At 42.6% G+C, this 18,093-nt stretch overlaps 2 protein-coding genes across 3 annotated transcripts in view; one reads left to right on the top strand and one right to left on the bottom strand.

Annotated features, from left to right (window-relative positions):
- MTA3 (metastasis associated 1 family member 3) overlaps positions 1 to 5,531 on the top strand; it is a 206,790-nt gene extending 201,259 nt beyond the window's left edge. For both annotated transcript variants that reach the window (XM_027865082.1, XM_027865081.1), the window contains exon 17: positions 2,810 to 5,531. In XM_027865082.1, the coding sequence (XP_027720883.1) occupies positions 2,810 to 2,835 (26 nt within the window). In that variant the 3' untranslated portion in view covers positions 2,836 to 5,531. The remainder of the gene's footprint in view (positions 1 to 2,809) is intronic.
- A 101-nt stretch (positions 5,532 to 5,632) lies between these two features.
- OXER1 (oxoeicosanoid receptor 1) lies at positions 5,633 to 11,299 on the bottom strand. Its single transcript, XM_027865083.1, has one exon. It carries the CDS (start codon positions 9,496 to 9,498, stop codon positions 8,488 to 8,490), a length of 1,011 nt encoding a protein of 336 aa, XP_027720884.1. The 5' UTR covers positions 9,499 to 11,299; the 3' UTR covers positions 5,633 to 8,487.
- Positions 11,300 to 18,093: the final 6,794 nt, after the last annotated feature.

Genomic DNA, 18,093 nt, shown 5'->3' with positions numbered 1-18,093 from the left:
GTGTGTGTGTGTGTGTGTGTGTGTGTGTGTGTGTGTGTGTGTGTGTGGAGAGAGGAGGCAAGGAGGGAAAAAGAGAGAGAGATTGTAACACACACAGATAAATTTAGCCCAGAATCAAACATGAAGAAAAGCATGAGCCAGATTGCCTTCAGAAAATTGTAGAACTCTTTTAATAAACCTAAACTTCCCTCAAAAACAAAAGCTCATCTTGTTAACACACCAATATTGAACCAGTGTTGTGTGGCTGCAATTTTTGAAACACGACATTCTCCAATGAATTAAAAATAAAGATCACCCAAAAGGCAGTAGAGATGCACCTGGAGCAGTATAAGTATGCTACAAAATAAAACAAACAAGGAACTTTGAAGGACAGGAGGAAAGGATTTCATCAGGGAAATTTATGGTTAAAGAAAATGGACTGGCCATTTGACTAGAATAAGGAACAAAATGGTTACTCTGCTTGTGTCTTCACAATATCGTCAGACAGTGAGGAACGTGCCCCCAATATGTGTCGAGTGACTCCACTGACAAACTTACGGGAAGAAATGAACAAGAGTTCCTCAAGATAGTCAGGTCTGGATGGTTTGTGGTCTGCAATGTTGGAGGGAGCGTTGACAAGATCACAGATCCAACCAATGAAGATTTTACCAAAGTCTTGTATCAAGTCTCCCAAGCAATTCATGTGTAAAATGTGGAGAGTTCCACTAGATAATAAGTGAGGGAGAAGCAGAGTTGGCCCAGCAGCTGGACTCAGAATTGTAATAAAGAATTTAATATATACTTGGAAGGAGATTTTTAGTGGAGTTCCTCAGAAGTGTGGGCTACTTATCAGTGATCTGGACAAACCAGAAATGATCCTTATCAAAACTGCAAAGACACAAAGCTGGAAGGGATAGCTGGATGTGAATCAGATTGTAAGAACATCTTGACATTGGGCCAGATGAAATTTAATAAGGTTAAATCTGAAGTCTTATACTTGGATTTTTAAAACCAACATCACAATATGAGATGGAAGGAGGTCAAGTCAACAAGCCTTTATTAAGAGTTTACTACATGCCAGGCACTAGGACTCAAAGAAAGGCAAAACCAGTCCCTGCCCTCAAGGATCTAATGCAAATAACAATGTCCAAATAAAATATATACAATGAGGTATGTATACATTCACAGCAATTCATCTGAAAAAGACCTGTGGGTTTTGGTGTACTACAAGGTCAATTGTGCTATGGCAGCCAAAAAAGCTAATGCCACCTTCGGCTACATGAAAAGAGGCATACAGTCTAGGAATAGGGAGGTGGTGCTCTTCTTATACACTGCCTCAGTCAGACCATCACTAAAGTATTGTGTTCATTTCTGGGTATCACATTTTGGAAAAGATAAACTGAAGAATATCCAAAGAATGGTCAAAAAGGCCAAATTCATGCCATATAGGTATCAGTTGAAGGAATCTGGAATGTTTGGCCTGGAGAAAAGAAGACTTAACAGGGCATGATAGCTACTTTCAAGTATTAGAGGAGAAGTCACCTAGAAAAGAAATTAGCTTTGTTCTGCATGGCCCCAGAGGACAGAACTATGAATAGATAGAAATTGCTACAAGAGAGGTTTAAGGAAAAATGTGACAATTTAGGGCTTTCCAAAACTGGAGTGGACTCCCTTGGAAGGTAGTAGATTCCCCCTCCCTAGAAGGCTTCAAGCAAAAGCTACATGATAACTTGTCAGATGTCCTGGAAGCATTCATATTCAAGTACTAGTCTTGAAGAACCTCCAAGGTCCCTTCTGACCATGAGGTTTTGTGATTCTGCATGTCTTCAGTACCTTGAGAAAGAAAGTTTTTGGGTTGCCACTTAAACATTTGATATTTCTCCCTGGGATTGGTGTGCTAGATGGCTAAAGTGGTCCAAATAAGAAAGGAAACTTTAGTGGAGAGTTGGAGATCTGTCCACTCTTAGCAAACTAGCATCTAGTGGGAACACATTCATCCCAGCCAACCCTTTGGTAGAATCTGTCAACTACCTCCCTCAAAACTGATATGTTTTGAAATCTAGTGAGTAATGCAAGATGCTATTGACATAGTCTGCAAGCAACTTGTTTTTCATTTATTCATTTCTACCAAGATTCCCTAGATTTCGTTAAACCTTGTAAAAGGAGATGAAAGCTTACACCTCCTTTTGGGGTTTTCATTGTGATTTGGGGACAATTTCCATTTCCTTAGTCTTTTAGTGAGTGGCTACTGCAGTGTTTGAGTTGGGGCTGGTTGGGTGAGCTCCTCACCTTCAGAGAAAAATGTTCACAACCCATATAGAACACCTACTTTGTAATGGGTAAATTGGCTATGGTAACTTCTTGGTAAATCCCACAGCCATGTGCTACGTGCCTTACCTGTTGTTGGATACCAGCTCTGGGGAGAAATATGGTGACCATTTACAAACCCAGGAACACTGCCTAGTGACTTGGTCATTAGGTGACAGTCTAAGTCAGTAGTGATCCATCCTTGTGATTTGACCCCACCCTATTTTGTAAAGCCATTAAGAAGTCATGACTGATTATTTGCATATTTAAAAAGAAAAAAAAATGCCTTGAGTCACATATATCCTCACATTTCTCTTTCTGCCACAATTATATTTCCAAAGGTACGCCCAGAAGAGGTGCCAACAATAGTCTCAGTATGCCCCTGAGCACTTCCACTTCAGTTTAGGATTAGACCAGGTTTTAGGTGGAGCAAAATCTCTGCCTTACTGACCATTAACTCTCCACATACTGCATTGACTGTGCATCTGCTGACCCCAGTTCTCTCTCTCTTTCTTTTTTCCAGAACTCACTTGCTGTGTTTCAGACTGAGATGCCCTCATCCCATCCTCCAAACCAAGACTCACTTCATTGTCCTACTGACGTTCACAGCTTTGGCTTAGGAAGAGGCAGTTGTGCTCCTGGCACATTCCAGCTTGAAACCCCCATGACCTGACCCCACACTGAGCCAATTTCCCGTAGTGGGGAAACTTGAGTTCAGATCCCCAAAGCTACATCTCCATTTTGTGAATCAATAGCATCTCCCTTAGCCTCTCAAGGTACAAGCTGCCCAAGAGCAGGACCCATTTGAGAAATGAGGAGATGAAAGTTTACCCTACTCCACCCTATTTTATCTGCAGCCCTCCAGCATCACAGGATTTGCAGTTTTTCTCTCCCTCCTCTTGAGCACATAAATGGTCAGCTGTATCTCCTAGAATGAAGCAAGTCCTGAGCCCTGCTGCCTTGGAAAGCCAGTAATGTTTCATGGATCAGCCTGACTGTGGTTTGTGAGGATGTGTAATTGTGTATAGGAGGGGGTATAACATCTTTTTGAAAGAATTCTTAAGAAATGTGCTCATGTATGTGCAGCCTACTGTGACATCTTTTCCCCTTCACCAGGCATCACAGTCACACAGCTTTGATACCACCTTTACGTAACTTCCTCTGATGCTAAGCTTCTGTTAGTTGTGCGGTTTATTTTAAAAGGGAAACTTTCTCTCCCCCTGGGCAGCAAGAGTCTCCAGAATTACCTGTCTCAAGCAGCAGAAATTGCCTTTTGTGATTCTGTGAAAGCCCCCTTCCTTGTCGCCTGTCTTTTTGATTGTTGGATATAGCCTGAGGCCTTAACGTTTCACATGTAGCTCTTAGATTACCTTTGCCCCACCCTGTTTCCCCAGTGCTTAAATTTTGCCTCAAATTTGTCATAAATGATATGACACAAATTATTTTCTTCCCTGTCTAAGGGAGCTTTCATTCTATTCACTGATGATAATCCAGGTGGTCTGGGCTCCTGTTTACCAGGTGACCCCTGCAGGTCATCCAAATGACAAACCAGTAAGGGATAAACTGGGCCTGAATCTGCCCTCACATGGCTGAGACAAGCTGTGACACGTCTGCCCGGTAGAGGGCAACTGCCCTTTAGGCAGATGAAAGTGGGGAGGGAGGAAGGGGGAAAGAGAGAGAAGGAGTAGGAGACAGACACCACAGACCTTGGAGGCCCCCAAGGAATCTGCATAAACACAGGATTGCTTCTCTTCCTCTGCTGGCTTGAACTCCTATCCTCAGCACCAGACCTTGGTGTCTTTACAAGTGGTTATTTTGCAGTTCTCAGCAGAGGCTGAATTGAAAAAAACAAAACAAAAAATAAGAGGAAATTGTTCTCCCTGGAAAGGTGAATGTAGGTGATATCCCTGAATCTGAATTCCACATGCATGACTTGTCTCATTTCTCTAACTCTTAAGAACGGGAGGGAAACACTCAGGAGCTACAGGCACAAGCCACCTTATTTCCCTTTATTTTAGGGTCCATTGTTCCTATAATATTCCAAGCTTCGGGAAATGTGAGACAACATTGAGTTGAGTGAGTCTTGGGCCCCCTGCCTTTCTGGTCAGCCATATCCTAAATAGATGGATTTGAGTGAACATAAGAGAATGTAATGTATGATGGGATGATACTCTGGGTCAAAGCTTCAAGTATTAACTTGACTTCCAGAAACATTAGTTACTTCCTCTTTTTTTTTTTTTTAATGAGGGAGGCGATCCAGTCCCTTTTCCCAGGAATATTTCCAGGTCTGTCCTCTGGAATAATGAGAGATAGTGACTGGGTACCAGAAGAGGAGCTAGCTAAATGGAGACCAGGGTGAGAAAAGGAGGCTAGGGGCTCAGAAAGTCCAGAAGGACTCCTTTAAGGGTGGTCCTTGGGCTGAAGGAAAAAGAAAACCAGATTTGTCTGCCTAAGTGGGCTACATGGTAGAGACTTTCAATCTTCCTGTTTCATGAATGGGGGTTTTTTGGACCTAAGGGACTAAATGACCCCTTGTCCTCTCCCCTCTCCCTTGAAAACCCTTATTAAATGCAGCCTTCAGATTTGCTTTTGGCCATTGTTAACTCCAACTTCTGAGGATCTTAAAAGATGGACCATTCACCAGGTCCAAGGAATTGTGTATACAGGGCCAGGCTGTACAGGGGAATAGTGCCCTAGGCATTTCATTTGGAGAACTTTTGCCATCCAACTATGAGAGAGTACTGGCTCTCTGTAAACTTTGTTCGAAAGGGATCCTTTCTCCATTTGAAGGTTCTTAGGCCAGTAAACTCTGAGCTTCCTAGAAGCAGATTGTGAAATATGAATGCTTATGGGAGAGAGTTTAATAACTATCACTCAACTTTCTAGTCCAACTTTATGTGACATATAGGACTCAATGCTGCTCTTGAGGGTTCAGGCTTTCCCCTGCTGTGACTATAAACTCCCACTGTAGCATGATGAGTTTCCCTGTGTACTGCCATCTGGTCCATATGTCCCAGTGAGTTACACACACACATATACATACATATACATGCATACATACATGCACACGCACGTGCACAAGTGTAGAAAAGCTCTGCTCTTATGACTGAAGTCAAATGACCTTTTAAAGCCTATAGTGTTCATCCATGCCAGCATTGCTTCCTCTCTTGTCTCCAGTTCCCCTCTATGGCACAAATAATCCAAAAGGAAAAAACTGAAATAAACTATTGGTCATGTTTTCAATATTTCTGCTAAAATTCTAACTTTCCCAGAGCCTAATATCTATTAGCCTGGGTCCACTTGAAGATATAGGTCTGGTGTTAGTTCTTATGACCACATTGAAGAGATTGGGCATGTTTTTCTTTCTTGTAAGGTGCCCCATTATGCTAAGTTCAGGTGGAGGCTAGGTTAAGAGATGCTAAAAAAGGGATTCAGGTACTAGATGATAGGTCGGTCTTGAAGGGCCTGTAAAGCCCCTTCCAACTCCTCGGTTCTATGAGCCCCAAAGAAGCATTACTTTTTTAGTTGTATAGGACTAACCTCTGTTAGGACTGGATAGGTAGGGAGAAGTCACCTCATTTTGTGGTTAAATATTGTACACTGAGCATCTGATATGATTGGAGGTTGTGTAGGTGTTCAAAGGGGCCCTTTCCCCAACTCTGCTGTCCATCCTCCCAGCCAAGCAGCTTTGTCCTTGATCATCTCACAGAACTCAACTTGACTCACTGCCCTGCTATCCCTAATGCTTGTGTTGCAGCTGTAAGCACTAACCCAAACCAGGCATTATAGACAAGGTAACAGACTCAGAGAGGGTAAGTCACTCATTCATAGTCACACTGTCAATCAGTGGTAGAGCGGGATTCAAACTGAGGTCTTCTGACTCCAAAGCCAGGATTCTTTGTACTGCAGTGCCTTGGCTACCTCTAGTTAGTTTTGTGAGCATCTCTGAAAAAAAAAGGAAGAGAAAAGCCCTGCTTTCCAGTAGTTAAGCCTCAGGAGTCATATTGTGCATTTACTTTATACAACTGAATCAAAACCACCCCCTGGATGAAAAACCTGATCAGAATTTGTTTCACCCACTCATGAAGGTGTTCTGATTGATTGAACTTTAATGACGGCAAGGGATTAGGTCTGAAGGAACAGTGTTCCTCATCGTTCCCTAGGCCTCAGAATCCCCAAGTTGTAACTAAGGAGAATCTCCTTAGGTTCTAGATCGTTTTTCTTTTGGCCCCAAACTACTCCTAGGAGAAGCTGCCGTGATAGGGAAGGAAACAAGTGTGATGTCTGTACATATCCAGATAGTGCTCTTAGTGGGATTTCTATTTGGAGATTTGAAACTTCAAGCTGAGTTCAGAGCTGGGCTGGAGTTGTGATCCTCCCTTCATTTTCCTTGGACTTTGTAAGTGAAGATAGGGAGTGAAGAAGGGAAAACAGTTAAGAGAAATGAAGAATACTCTCTAATCCCTCTTTCCCAACCAGGATCAGTACCTCTAGGAAGCAAGAAATATGGAGTGAAGGTAGGATGGGATGAGAGATAGGGGAAAAGAAGAGGAAAGGAAGAGGCAGGAACTAGGAGAGAGGCATATTGAAAATTCATCATTCCCTATTTTAGAGGAGGCTTTCTGTGGATTTCTGCTGTTATCTAGTTTGTAAGAGTTTTCGAAAAAGGAAAATGAAGGTGAGAGTGAGATAAAGCCCCGAGGGCTTTTACATTTTTGGCTTGGTAAAAGTAAGAAGCTTGGACTATCGATTTGGAAAGATCCTTCCAGCTCTAAAATTTATTTCAAAAGGATGGGAATGTGTAGGGGAAAACAATAAACAGTGGTTTTGTTGCTGTAGAACAGGGGTTCTTAATCTGAGGTCCATGAACTTGTTTCACATGTATATATATTGCATTTTAAAGCATTCTGAGAAAGGATTCGAAGGCCTTACCAGACTACCCAAGGGGTCTAAGACAAGCAAATAGGTAAAGAATACCTGCCTGAGGAAGAACAAGGTCTGGAGTGAATATCAAAGTGGATAAAATCACACAGGAGATAGCAGAACAGACTGTTTCCCCAACTGGACACTAGAAGGAGGGGTTTCTAGGGGTTGGATCCAGGTTGCCTTAAATCAACCTGTCTCACCCAGGGATGGGCAATGACTTTGATTGGACTTGTTCCACTGAAGGTGAACCCAGCCTAGGCATACACCTAAACTCCTGAAAGGTTCAGATAAATTCATAGAGAATAGATCCCCAGGGAGTTACTGAGGGGAGAAAGGGAGGTTTGGAGACTTCCTTGACCTCTGAGGATGCTGTCCAAGAGGCTATCACAACCTCCTGCAACTTCCTCTTGGGATCCTAGCAGAGATAGGATTCTAGCTAAGCTAGACCTTATGGAATTTAGAGGTGGTGCCATTTAAAGCATCCCTGCCCTAAAGATCAGATGTCATTTTCTTTTGGGGGTGGGTTTAGGTGGAAAAAGGAAGGAATGATTTACACACCAGTTCCGTATAGTCCTTGGGTGGGGATGGGGGTGAGGGAGAGGTCAGTCTTAAAGCATGCATGGCAGGGCTCAACCTAGGATTTTGACCTACACATGGATACTCCACTTGACACCCAGACACACATTCCAAGGGAAGGGTCTTTGTACCATCAATCACATCTACCCCCAACCTATCCCCACCCTGACACATTTACCCCATGAATGTTTCCCATATATTTTTATCCCAATTTCAGTGATGCAGTACTGCAGCCAAGCTCATGGAGATAAACACAGACACCAGCTTAGATGTTCCTTCTGTGAGTTTTGGTTTATTAAGGCAGAACAGGAGAACTAGTAACAGCTATGGCTGGACTTAGCTTTGAAACAACCACGCATGATCCATCTCCGAGGCCCTTCCAAGCCCTCCCACCACTGGTTTGAGATTGGGACCTGGAGAAGTCTTACCATATCACCCAAGAAACCCATCCCTTCCCAGCCATAACCAGCCAGTCCTCTCTTTTTGAACATCTTAAAGACTGAGGGTTGAATGGGACAGAGGGAGTTTACAAGGCAGGTTCTATTCCCATCCACCAAAATTTGTGTGATGGAGCTTAATGACCAGAGTAATCAAAACCATTTACCTAAGGTTCTCAGATGTTTTCCCAATGATAGATAAAACCAGGGAGAGTAGGGCAAAGGGCTGCTTGGTTCCTCACCTAGAGACCAATATCTGGACCTAATCCTGCAGAGTTTCTGCACCCACTCTCCTTGAATCCATCTGCCTGGTTGGATTGAAAGAGCTGCCATCATCACCTTTTTGCTCATGATTTATTTCAGCTGACTGGTCCCCCCTACAGAGCAGCATCTTGCTCTGGTGGAGAAAGTTGGGGCTGGAAAAACAGTAGAGCACAGGATCAAGAGTGCTGTTGAGGTAGGTGAAGGCCAGTGCTCCATGGAACAGCTCTGTACAGATGTTGAGGGCATGGCAGTCCTTGAATCGCATAGCTAGAGCAGAAGCTATCGCAAAGACAATGCTGGGCAAGAAGCAGAAAAAGTAGACGGCAGCAACTACTCCCAGGACAAGCATCCCCCGTCGTGCCCCTGCTTGCTTGCCCAAGTTCCGTTGTCTGATAGTGAAGATGATGCTGAAGATACAGAAAAGGATGATTCCCAGTGGCAGAAAGAATTCCAGCCCATAGAGTATATGGTGCCAGCGCTGGGCAATAGAGTCTTCAGTGTTTGTTGTAAAGCTGAGGCAAGAGGCATGGGAGTAGAGGGGCTGGGGATTGTTGAGGAGTAGGGGCACATTCATAAATAGGATGAGCACCCACAGCCCCACAGATGCCTGGGCTGCTGACCCTGCAGATGCCTGGCTCAGTCTGTGGTGGGGCCATACCACCTTCAGATATCGATTGAATGCAATAGCAGTGAGGAAGACAATGCTGGCTGTACGGTTGGTGGACAGCATGAAGAGGTTAGCCTTGCAGGCACCAAGCCCAAAATTCCAAGTCTGGCCATGGACATAATAATCCACTCGAAAGGGTAAGTTGATAGTCAGGAGGAAATCAGCAATGACTAGGCACAGGAGAAAAATGGTGTTAGACCTCCAAGGTCGTATGTGGAAGCAGAAGATGAAGAATGCAAAGCCATTCCCCGCTAGCCCCACGATACACTCCAAAGCCAGCACTGGGGCCAGGAAGGCTGACAAGGTAGGGGATGAGCTCAGGTTGCATTGAATTTCTTGCATTGTACTCCTTCAAAGTCTTGGAGAGTTGGGAAGATGATGGTTTGGGTCCTCACAAGATCCCACTGCTCTCAGAGAATGGAAGGTCACTTCAGAATCTCACATCCCTCATCTTGTTACCTTCAGTGACCAGCACAGGACTGCACACTATTAAAACAACAGAGCTAACTGGAGGCTGGACAGCCAACCCCAGGAAACAAGATGACAGTAGTCAATTGTGTAATGTCTGTGGGTTTTCATCTTATGTTCTCACTGCTGATAAAAATCAGAGATCATCTATAGACAAAGTAGTTCCTACTTTCACCCCCACCATTTCTGTGTTCTAGTTGACCTCCTGAGGGTACCCCAAGCCTAGGATTGGGATTGTGTCCTCACCCTTATACCTGGAAAAGGAGAGAGAGCTGCCTCCACAGGAGGACTGTGTATCTAGGGAGGGGTGTTGAGAGATGGCTTGACTCTCTGCCCCTCTATTCCTTTAGTCCCCATGACTAGAATCATTTAATCCTTGACCTGTGCTGGGCTCTGGGATCAGGGATCTGACAACTAGACTTAGACTAGTGTCCTGAGATTCTGGATTGGTCCAGCCTCTAAGTTAGGGAAAGGTCTTTCATGGCCCAGCTCCTCTGAGTCTGATTTCCCCAGCTGAAAATGATCATTCCCACCACAAATTTGCTTTGTTTAAACACTGCCTTTTGGTATTTTATATCATTTATTTGTGTACGTGTCTTATCATCCTTCTTAGATTGTAAGTTCTGAGGACAGAAACTGACATATTTCATCTTTGTATGCCCAACACCTAGTACAGTTCATGGTCGGTATTTAATAAATATTTGTGGAATTGAATTGATTCATAGGTGAGGGCTTTGCACCAATCAAATCAGATCTGCTGTTTGCTGAGCTTGTACTTCAGTTCTAGTAACTAGACCCCTACGTTGTTCGTTGTAATTAAGCCGCTCCGCCTTGTTAACTGTATTCTTGTCTTGTTTGTGAGCCTGAAGTCACTGCTTTGGTGCCTAATCCCCTTCTTCCCCAGGACCTGGATTCCTTTCCCTGTGACCCCCACTCCCTGCTGGCTGCCACCAGACTACCCCAGTGTCCAGATCAGTTTGGCTGCCAGGACCTACCTGCTGCCCTGCCTGGCTGCATCTTTGCTTATTCAACCTGACGTGGCACTACCCTAATGTAATGTCCTTCGGCTTTCCCAATCAAGTACCTGCCCATCCCAGTGCATCTTTCTAGTTCCTGAAAGTGATGGAGAAGTGAATAGACACAGGGCAGGAAATAAACCAGATCTGTACTGAGTAGGTTAGATAATTTGCCTTCAACAAGGCTCTTGACTGACTCAGTGACTTCTGGGAGATTCCGTTGCAGAGCAGAGTGCCTAATAATTAATAAATGCTCTTAATAAATGTTGGTTAAATTGAATTGAATTGTTGAATTGACTCAGGTTCACACAAGACCATCACATTGATGGGGGTTGTTATCTACTGGTTCCTCAAATTTGTGTTTTTAGTGAATTACAGCCCACAGCACTTGAGCTAGAAATCCCTTCAACCAGGTTCCCATCCAGGAGTAGGTAATTTTCTGTCATCTCCCAGGGCACAAGGAGTTTCTCTTCCAAAAACTGTGGCCATATAAATAATAGCACACATCCTCTTGCACTTCTCTGGAGGTGGCCTTCCCAACCACTTTTACTGCAATCCAGAACAGTCGGCCATAGATAAATAAGACTGTTTTGCTTACAAATAGTACAAGGGATTCCAAAGGTAGAAATGATATATTAGCAGTTAATTTTATTACAATGACTGTTTAAAGCAAAAGTTGGTGAGCTTTCAGAAGGGGCATAACAAACTGCTGACTTGTATTCTCCCCACCCTCCCACCCAAGTGGAAGGGAAGAATAGGAGTGAGGGAGGATGGCAGCAGCTGTCTTATGTGGGAAGCTCTCCCAGTTTGCTTAGCTGAACCTTCTGGCAGAGACGTGGTTAGGGACACTCCCAGAACAATGCTTTCCCGAGCCTTTTGTTTCTGACAGTCCTGGAGCTTTGAGGAAGGGGAAGGAGTACCATATTCTGTCCCCACCACTTAATGCGCATACACCTCTCCCCACAACCTCGGCTGTCCAGCAGGCTGTGGTTTGATTGTCATATATTGTCTAGGCCAATTCTTTGTAATTCCTGGATACCCTTCTTCACATGTCATTCCTTCCTCCAGCACCTATCATAAATGCTATCCCAGGTTCAAGTCATAGTGTAAGTCATCATCCATTTAAAACCATAGAGTAGGATTCTCTATTGGTGTGTTTCTTTTACCAGCCAACCAAATAACACACTAATTCAAAGCAGAAGTCATTCAATTAAACAGGACATCAAGACAAATGACAAAGATTTCCATATACCCAGAGGCACATCATTATACCCCACATTAACACATCACCAGTGGGGGAGGGTTTACATATGGGAAGACAGGTGTGGAAGGGCACACACATAAGAAACATGTGGAAGAACAACTCCTGTTTCCATTGCTGCTGGGCCTGCACAGGTCCTCTGTTGACATCACAGGGCCAGCTGCTTTTTCCACTAAAGCTGTCCCCATCCCTGCTATGCATAACCTGCTGGTTGTCTCCACTGCCCTCCTGATCTCTGCAACCATCTCTTGGTCTCTGGCTACTATCTGGCTTCTTGCTCCGTAGGAGAGAGGGCTTGCCAACTCTATCTTGATTGCTCCAGGAGGCATCTTAAGCTCTTTTGTGGTACATACCAAGGCAAACTAGCTAGAGAGGTTGCTAGTTTTAAGTCTGTCTTTAATTCATACCCTTAAAGGCAATTTGCTTTAGCACATCAATTCCCATAATGCCACTGGTTGCCACTCAAATCAACTTAGAAAGAAACTCAAAGGACCAAGTGGAGCCAATGTAACTGGTGACTTCTGACTCAGTTCCTTTGTTCTACACTGAAGAATGCCTTTGTTAGGCATTCTTGGTGTCAACAAAATCTCTCTACTCCTATTTCACCACACTCTGGGTAGCACTGCATGGTAAGGTTTGGCTGGATACCAGTTTGGTAGGTACCAGCCACACCTATTTCTGTGCCCACCATATGGTCCTTATGGCCCCTATGCCCTAATCACTACCTTCAGCTTCAGTGATGAGGGGGAGAAGAGAGGAAAGTAAAGAAACAGGAATGAATGAGAACAAGTCATATGACAGTCCCCGGGCCTTTTCCCAGACAGGAAAAATTATGCTCCAACTCATTTTTATACTAGAGAAATGAAAAAAAATATCCCTGTATCTAGTTTAGTTCTGCCTTTTGGGAAGTTAATAAAAAATTATGACCAATCCAAACCACAAGATTGCCTCTCTCAGCTCAAAGTCCCCAATTAAGGATGAAATCCTGGCTATTTTATATGGAAGCTCAGATCCACATCCTGATCTATCTATGTTCCCAGTTGTTCATTGACGTCCTTCAGTACATTCCTTCTTGTATGCAGTTAAGCTATAGACATGCATCACAAAGGCAATTAAGGTTGATCATACTTTTGATCTGAGAAACAAAAAAATTTAAAAAAATATAAACAGCTTAAAGAAATAAACTGAAGAAAAAGAATTCGGCAACAGACACTTCAGAGAGACAGAGAATGGTTAAACTTTTTGCATTTTTTAAAGCTCTTAAAAGGATGCTCATAGCCAGCAGCCTCAGTTGATTAGCCATTCCCCTGCTTTTTAATAGGTGGAGCAGAAAGCAGATGATGTTCTAGCCATATGAACACCCTGTTGTTAGTCTTCATTCAAAGTGCCTACCATCTTGCTATGCTCCACTCACTACTGTTGCCAGTGATTTCCCCCTCTCCTCTGTTGCAGATGGTTAAAAAAAAAATCCAATCGAGATGGAAAAATCTCCCCTCCCCAAGCCCCCCACATATAGATAATCCTAATCTATCCCAGGGCTGGAAGAGGACACTGTCTGAAACAGCTCTCAGAATTCACAGGTTTCAGAACTTTTTCCTGGCCCATTGGGAAAGCATGCATACCTTGACTACGTTCTTGTTACTTAATCCTATGGACCTCTTTGCTAGATCACTAAACATCTACACTGAGATCAAGGCTGGTCTCTCTCAGTTGCTTCAGTCATTGGAAAAGTAGATTGCTCATATCTGGGATCCAAGTTTATTCTGCAATTTCAAGTAAAAATTGGCAGCCTGATCATGGTTTGAGCCCACAATCTTCTGCTCATTTTCCCTAAGATGAGCCTTTTCTTCCAGGTCCATAGATCATCCATCACCTAATTGTCCACATAACTCCATGACCATAGAAGATAACCTCATATTCCCGAGCTGGTTTCCTCTCTTCTTCCTCTCTTAAGGCTACAGTCTCTTTTACAACTCCACCTTTCAGCAATTCCAAACTCTCATCAGGGATTTGACCTTGAACAAAAGTATTAACAAAAAGCTTTCAAAAAAAGAAATACAAACGATCAATAACCATGTGAAATGTTCCTTTATCAATAAGATAAATGTAAATTAAAACAACTCTGAAGTTTTCTCTCATCCATCACGCTGGGGAAAAAATGATAGACTGAAATAGTCTAAGTTCAAGAGCTTATGAAAAAAGTAGGCATACAAGTACACTGTTGGTGAAGCTATGAATTGGCCCAATTGTTTAGGAAAATAATTTGGGATTATTAAAGGATACCCTCTCACCTACTGATCCCACCATTGATCATGTACCCCAAGAAGGTAAAAAAGAGAAAAAAGATTTCACATATGTTAAAATATTCTTATCAGGCACTTTTGTGAGAGAAAAAAAAAACAAAGTGGATGCCTCATTGATTAGAGAATGACTGAACTAATGGGGTATATGAATGTAAGAGAATATTATTGCATCATGAAAAGTGAAGATGAATTTAGAGAAATATAGTTAGATTCCTATGATCTGATAGAGTTGAGAAAGCAAAACCAGGATAGCAATATACTCAAGACTACAATAATATAACTGAATAAATGGCATACTGATACATTATTGGTGGAGTTGTGAATTGGCCCTATTGTTCTAGAAAACAATTTAGAATTGTTCACACTCTTTGACACACTAAAAGGCAACTGAACTCAGATTCATTACAATGACCAGTCTTGCTTTCAGAGTATAGATATGGACACATACTTCTTTCCTCTAGGTAGAGAAGTGAATCATGGAGTGAAATGTCATATAGTCTGTCAGACATGGTCGCTTTGTTGGTCACTTTTTCTTAATTCTTTTTTTTTGACACAAAAGGAATGGGAGGTATATTGGGGAATGATTGTGATATAAAGAGAATGCAAAAGAGGTAAATAAAACATTAAGAAAAAAAGATGTCTTCTGTAGGATATAATTTGTGAAAGCCTGCCTAATCTCTTTTTATTTCTTCTCAATGGATCACTGGGTAGAATATTGTGATAAAGATTTTATAGAGATGGGAAAGTAGGCATATGGGTAAATAATTACTCTCTTGGTCAGTTCTTTTTCTGTTCATGATATGACCAAAGATTTTTTTCCAAGTCTTTGGTATTATCTTCTGTTTCATATACCTTGAAAAATAACCCCCTAATGACTTTAAAATTATGTTGCCTCTAGCACAAATTTCTGTGAATATTAAATCTAGTCCAGTGGCCCTTCCAACAGGGTCATTTCCTGAATGGATATTCATGTCTTTTCATAATCAGATATCAGAGTCTAAATGTGGTATCTTCACTTATCTTGAAAAAAGTTTGTTATAAAATTCCATTGTTCATTAGTACACGTATTTGGATAGACACTTGACACAATAAGCCCAACAGAACTGAACAGGAAGAAAACAGGCTAGATAACCTTTGTAAATTATGTGATGCTTTTAATGATCAAGCTTCTCTCTGAAACCAATGGTCATCTTTTTATTTGTTTTTATTTTTCCTTTTCTTTTTAATAGTTTTTATCAATTTTTATTTTTTAATTAACAAGGTTTAAAAAAATTTTTGTCTTTCCTACTGCGTTCCCCACCCCATTTTAGCAAGTAGAAAAAAATATTGAAAGAAAGTTCTCAATATATAACTTCATAGTGAGGCAAATCAAATTCCCACATTAGACATGAATGACCATCACTTTAACAATATTCTTCTGATGGTGCTATATGGATTTGTGTAGTGGAATCTCCAAAAAATTAAAGTTATGAACCACCCAAAAGGCAGTGGACAAGAGCAGGCTACAATGTATTACCAGCAAATAAATGCACAACAGAAGTGTCATAAAGGTTATTATTAGAAAGATGTATGTATGGAAAAGGTGAGTTGGTTAGATAGCACGAGTGAAGGACAAACAATGGACAGCCCTTGTCCACTGGTGCAATGACAAGAGCTCTAATGAAAGGCCCCTAGCAGATTGGGTGGACTTCCCCACTCCCATGATATAGGAAGACATGAATAAGAGTCAATTAGAATGGGGAGCCAAGGTTGGATTTCAGTCTTCAGAGCTGGAGGGAATGTCCACATCAATGAAATCACATCCTTGTCATCAAAGAATATGAAACTATGTTTATTCTCAAATAATGGAGGAGAACAACTATCAGAATAGAGGTAGTAGGACAGATGTGAGTGCTCGAGTTGGATGATGACTCTGCAAGGCCCATTTATCAAAGTTTCTCCTACACCAGGTTTTATTAAAGGAAGAGGTAAAGAAAAATAAAAATGAGGCTGTGATTTACTTAAACCAGTCTCCCTTTTGGGATCTCCCTAAGAATCTTACCTTCCATACAGATGGGTGAGAAGAAAGAGGTTAGCATTAAGGTTCCTTTATTATGAGGGCCCTAGGTGCTTTGGTTTAGACATCATCTGATTGCCAATTTAACTAAGGACCCTATACAGTTGGCCAGAGCCATGGGCTCCATGCTAGGCAGCCAGATTGGTACCTATGGCCAAAAGATATTCTGAACTCCGCAGGAGTTAGCATCCTGGGGACAGTAGACTGAGGGCCTCTCCTTCCAAAGCAGGAGGCCACCCCACAAGCTTGGTCTAGATACTAAGGCCATGCTGGAAGTGGTATATGCATGTTTTCTGGCCCCTACATAGGCTTTTTCTGTGATATTTAATTGATAACCAAAACCATCCCTTCCCCTGTATCTCGTACACCCCAAAATATTGATATATGTTTTCCTTCTGATCCTAAAGGGTCTTGTAATGATCAAATGCCTTTTTTATTCCTGAGAGATTTTTACTTCAGTGACCAAAAATGACTTCCTGTGCACCATGGAATCACCTGTCTCTATCCTCACCCCTGAAAAGGTAAAAGATGATTGCTGCCGCACAAAAAGGGAGGAGTTTAGAGCCAAATTCCCTTGCCTCCTGCACCCTTCCTCACTTTGTGCAGGGTAGCTGCTTCCAAAAATCCTCAGCCAGCCTGAGCCCTTGACTTGTGATGCCCCTGACAGGGGTCTTGCCCTAGGGACTCTTTCCCAATGACCTGGATCCCTGGACACTTTCCTGTAGTTAGGACAAGAACCAGGGGTGAATGCTTGTGTCCCATCCCTCTGTCTCCCACCTCTCTCTACCTCTGCCCCCTGACAGGGTTGGGAGAACTGAACAGGGTCACTGGAAACGAATACGTGTACACATCATCTCACAGTGACATACACTTATAGACACAGTAACACAAACACACCTAGGTACTTAGGAGTTTTCTGTGAATGACTTCCCACCTCAGAGGTAGAGAGGATTATTGCAAGAATCACATGATTGTTGTAAACTAAAGCGCTATGTGAAAGTGAGCTGCTATCCTATTACTCCAATACTCAAGAGGATGTATTATCTTATAGGTGCTTCTTCCAAAGGCCATACACCATCCATTCCTACTCTTCCTTGACTTTCTCATCACCTTATTGCATGAGTTTAATTAATAATCATAGCTAGCATTTACATAGCGCTTTAGGGTTTGCAAAGCACTTTACATGTTATCTTATTTGATCCTCACAATAGCTCTATAAAGAAGATGCTGTTATCATCCCCATTTTACACTTGAGCTTAGTGAGGTTGTCCAAAACCATATAGCTAGTAAATGACTGAGGCAAGATTTGAACTTGGATTCTTCCTGACTCCAGGTCCAACACGATCCACTGCATCAGCAAGCTGCCTCCCACAGGGTATCCACCAAAATAATGGGAACCTTCCTTATATTCTCTCATGAGCAAAAGAGTACCACTGTAGCCAAGGGGCAAGCCACTATGCCTGCCATATGGCCAGACCATCTTCTTTGACTCTGTGATGCTGTTTCCCCTTTGCAGCTCCTAGTTTGTAATGTGGGCTACTTGTGCCTGCCCGCCATGAGCCTCTGGGTGATCCTCCACTTGGATTCTTGGAAAACCAGAGGCTTCTGTGACTCCCAGCCATAGGACAAGGCCAAGCTGATGAACTGAAGATGCAATTATTTCTTCTTTATTTCCTCTGAATCAGTGAAGCCTTGTGTCCAGTTCTAAGAACTATACTAGATCTACAATCTAAGTTTAGGCAAGCTTCTAATGGACAGGAACTAGGTGAGGCTTATCTTTGGCATTGCACAAACCCTTCTTGCACAGGCAACAACTTTCATAACCCCTACGTT

This window comes from Vombatus ursinus, unplaced genomic scaffold (assembly GCF_900497805.2).
Source record: "Vombatus ursinus unplaced genomic scaffold, bare-nosed wombat genome assembly UNPS02014778.1, whole genome shotgun sequence".
Taxonomy (NCBI): domain Eukaryota; kingdom Metazoa; phylum Chordata; class Mammalia; order Diprotodontia; family Vombatidae; genus Vombatus; species Vombatus ursinus.
This window is presented reverse-complemented; position numbering and strand designations above follow the sequence as displayed.

Excerpts from the sequence above, each read along its gene's own strand:
- OXER1 (XM_027865083.1), bottom strand. The coding sequence starts at position 9,498 with ATGCAAGAAATTCAATGCAACCTGAGCTCATCCCCTACCTTGTCAGCC.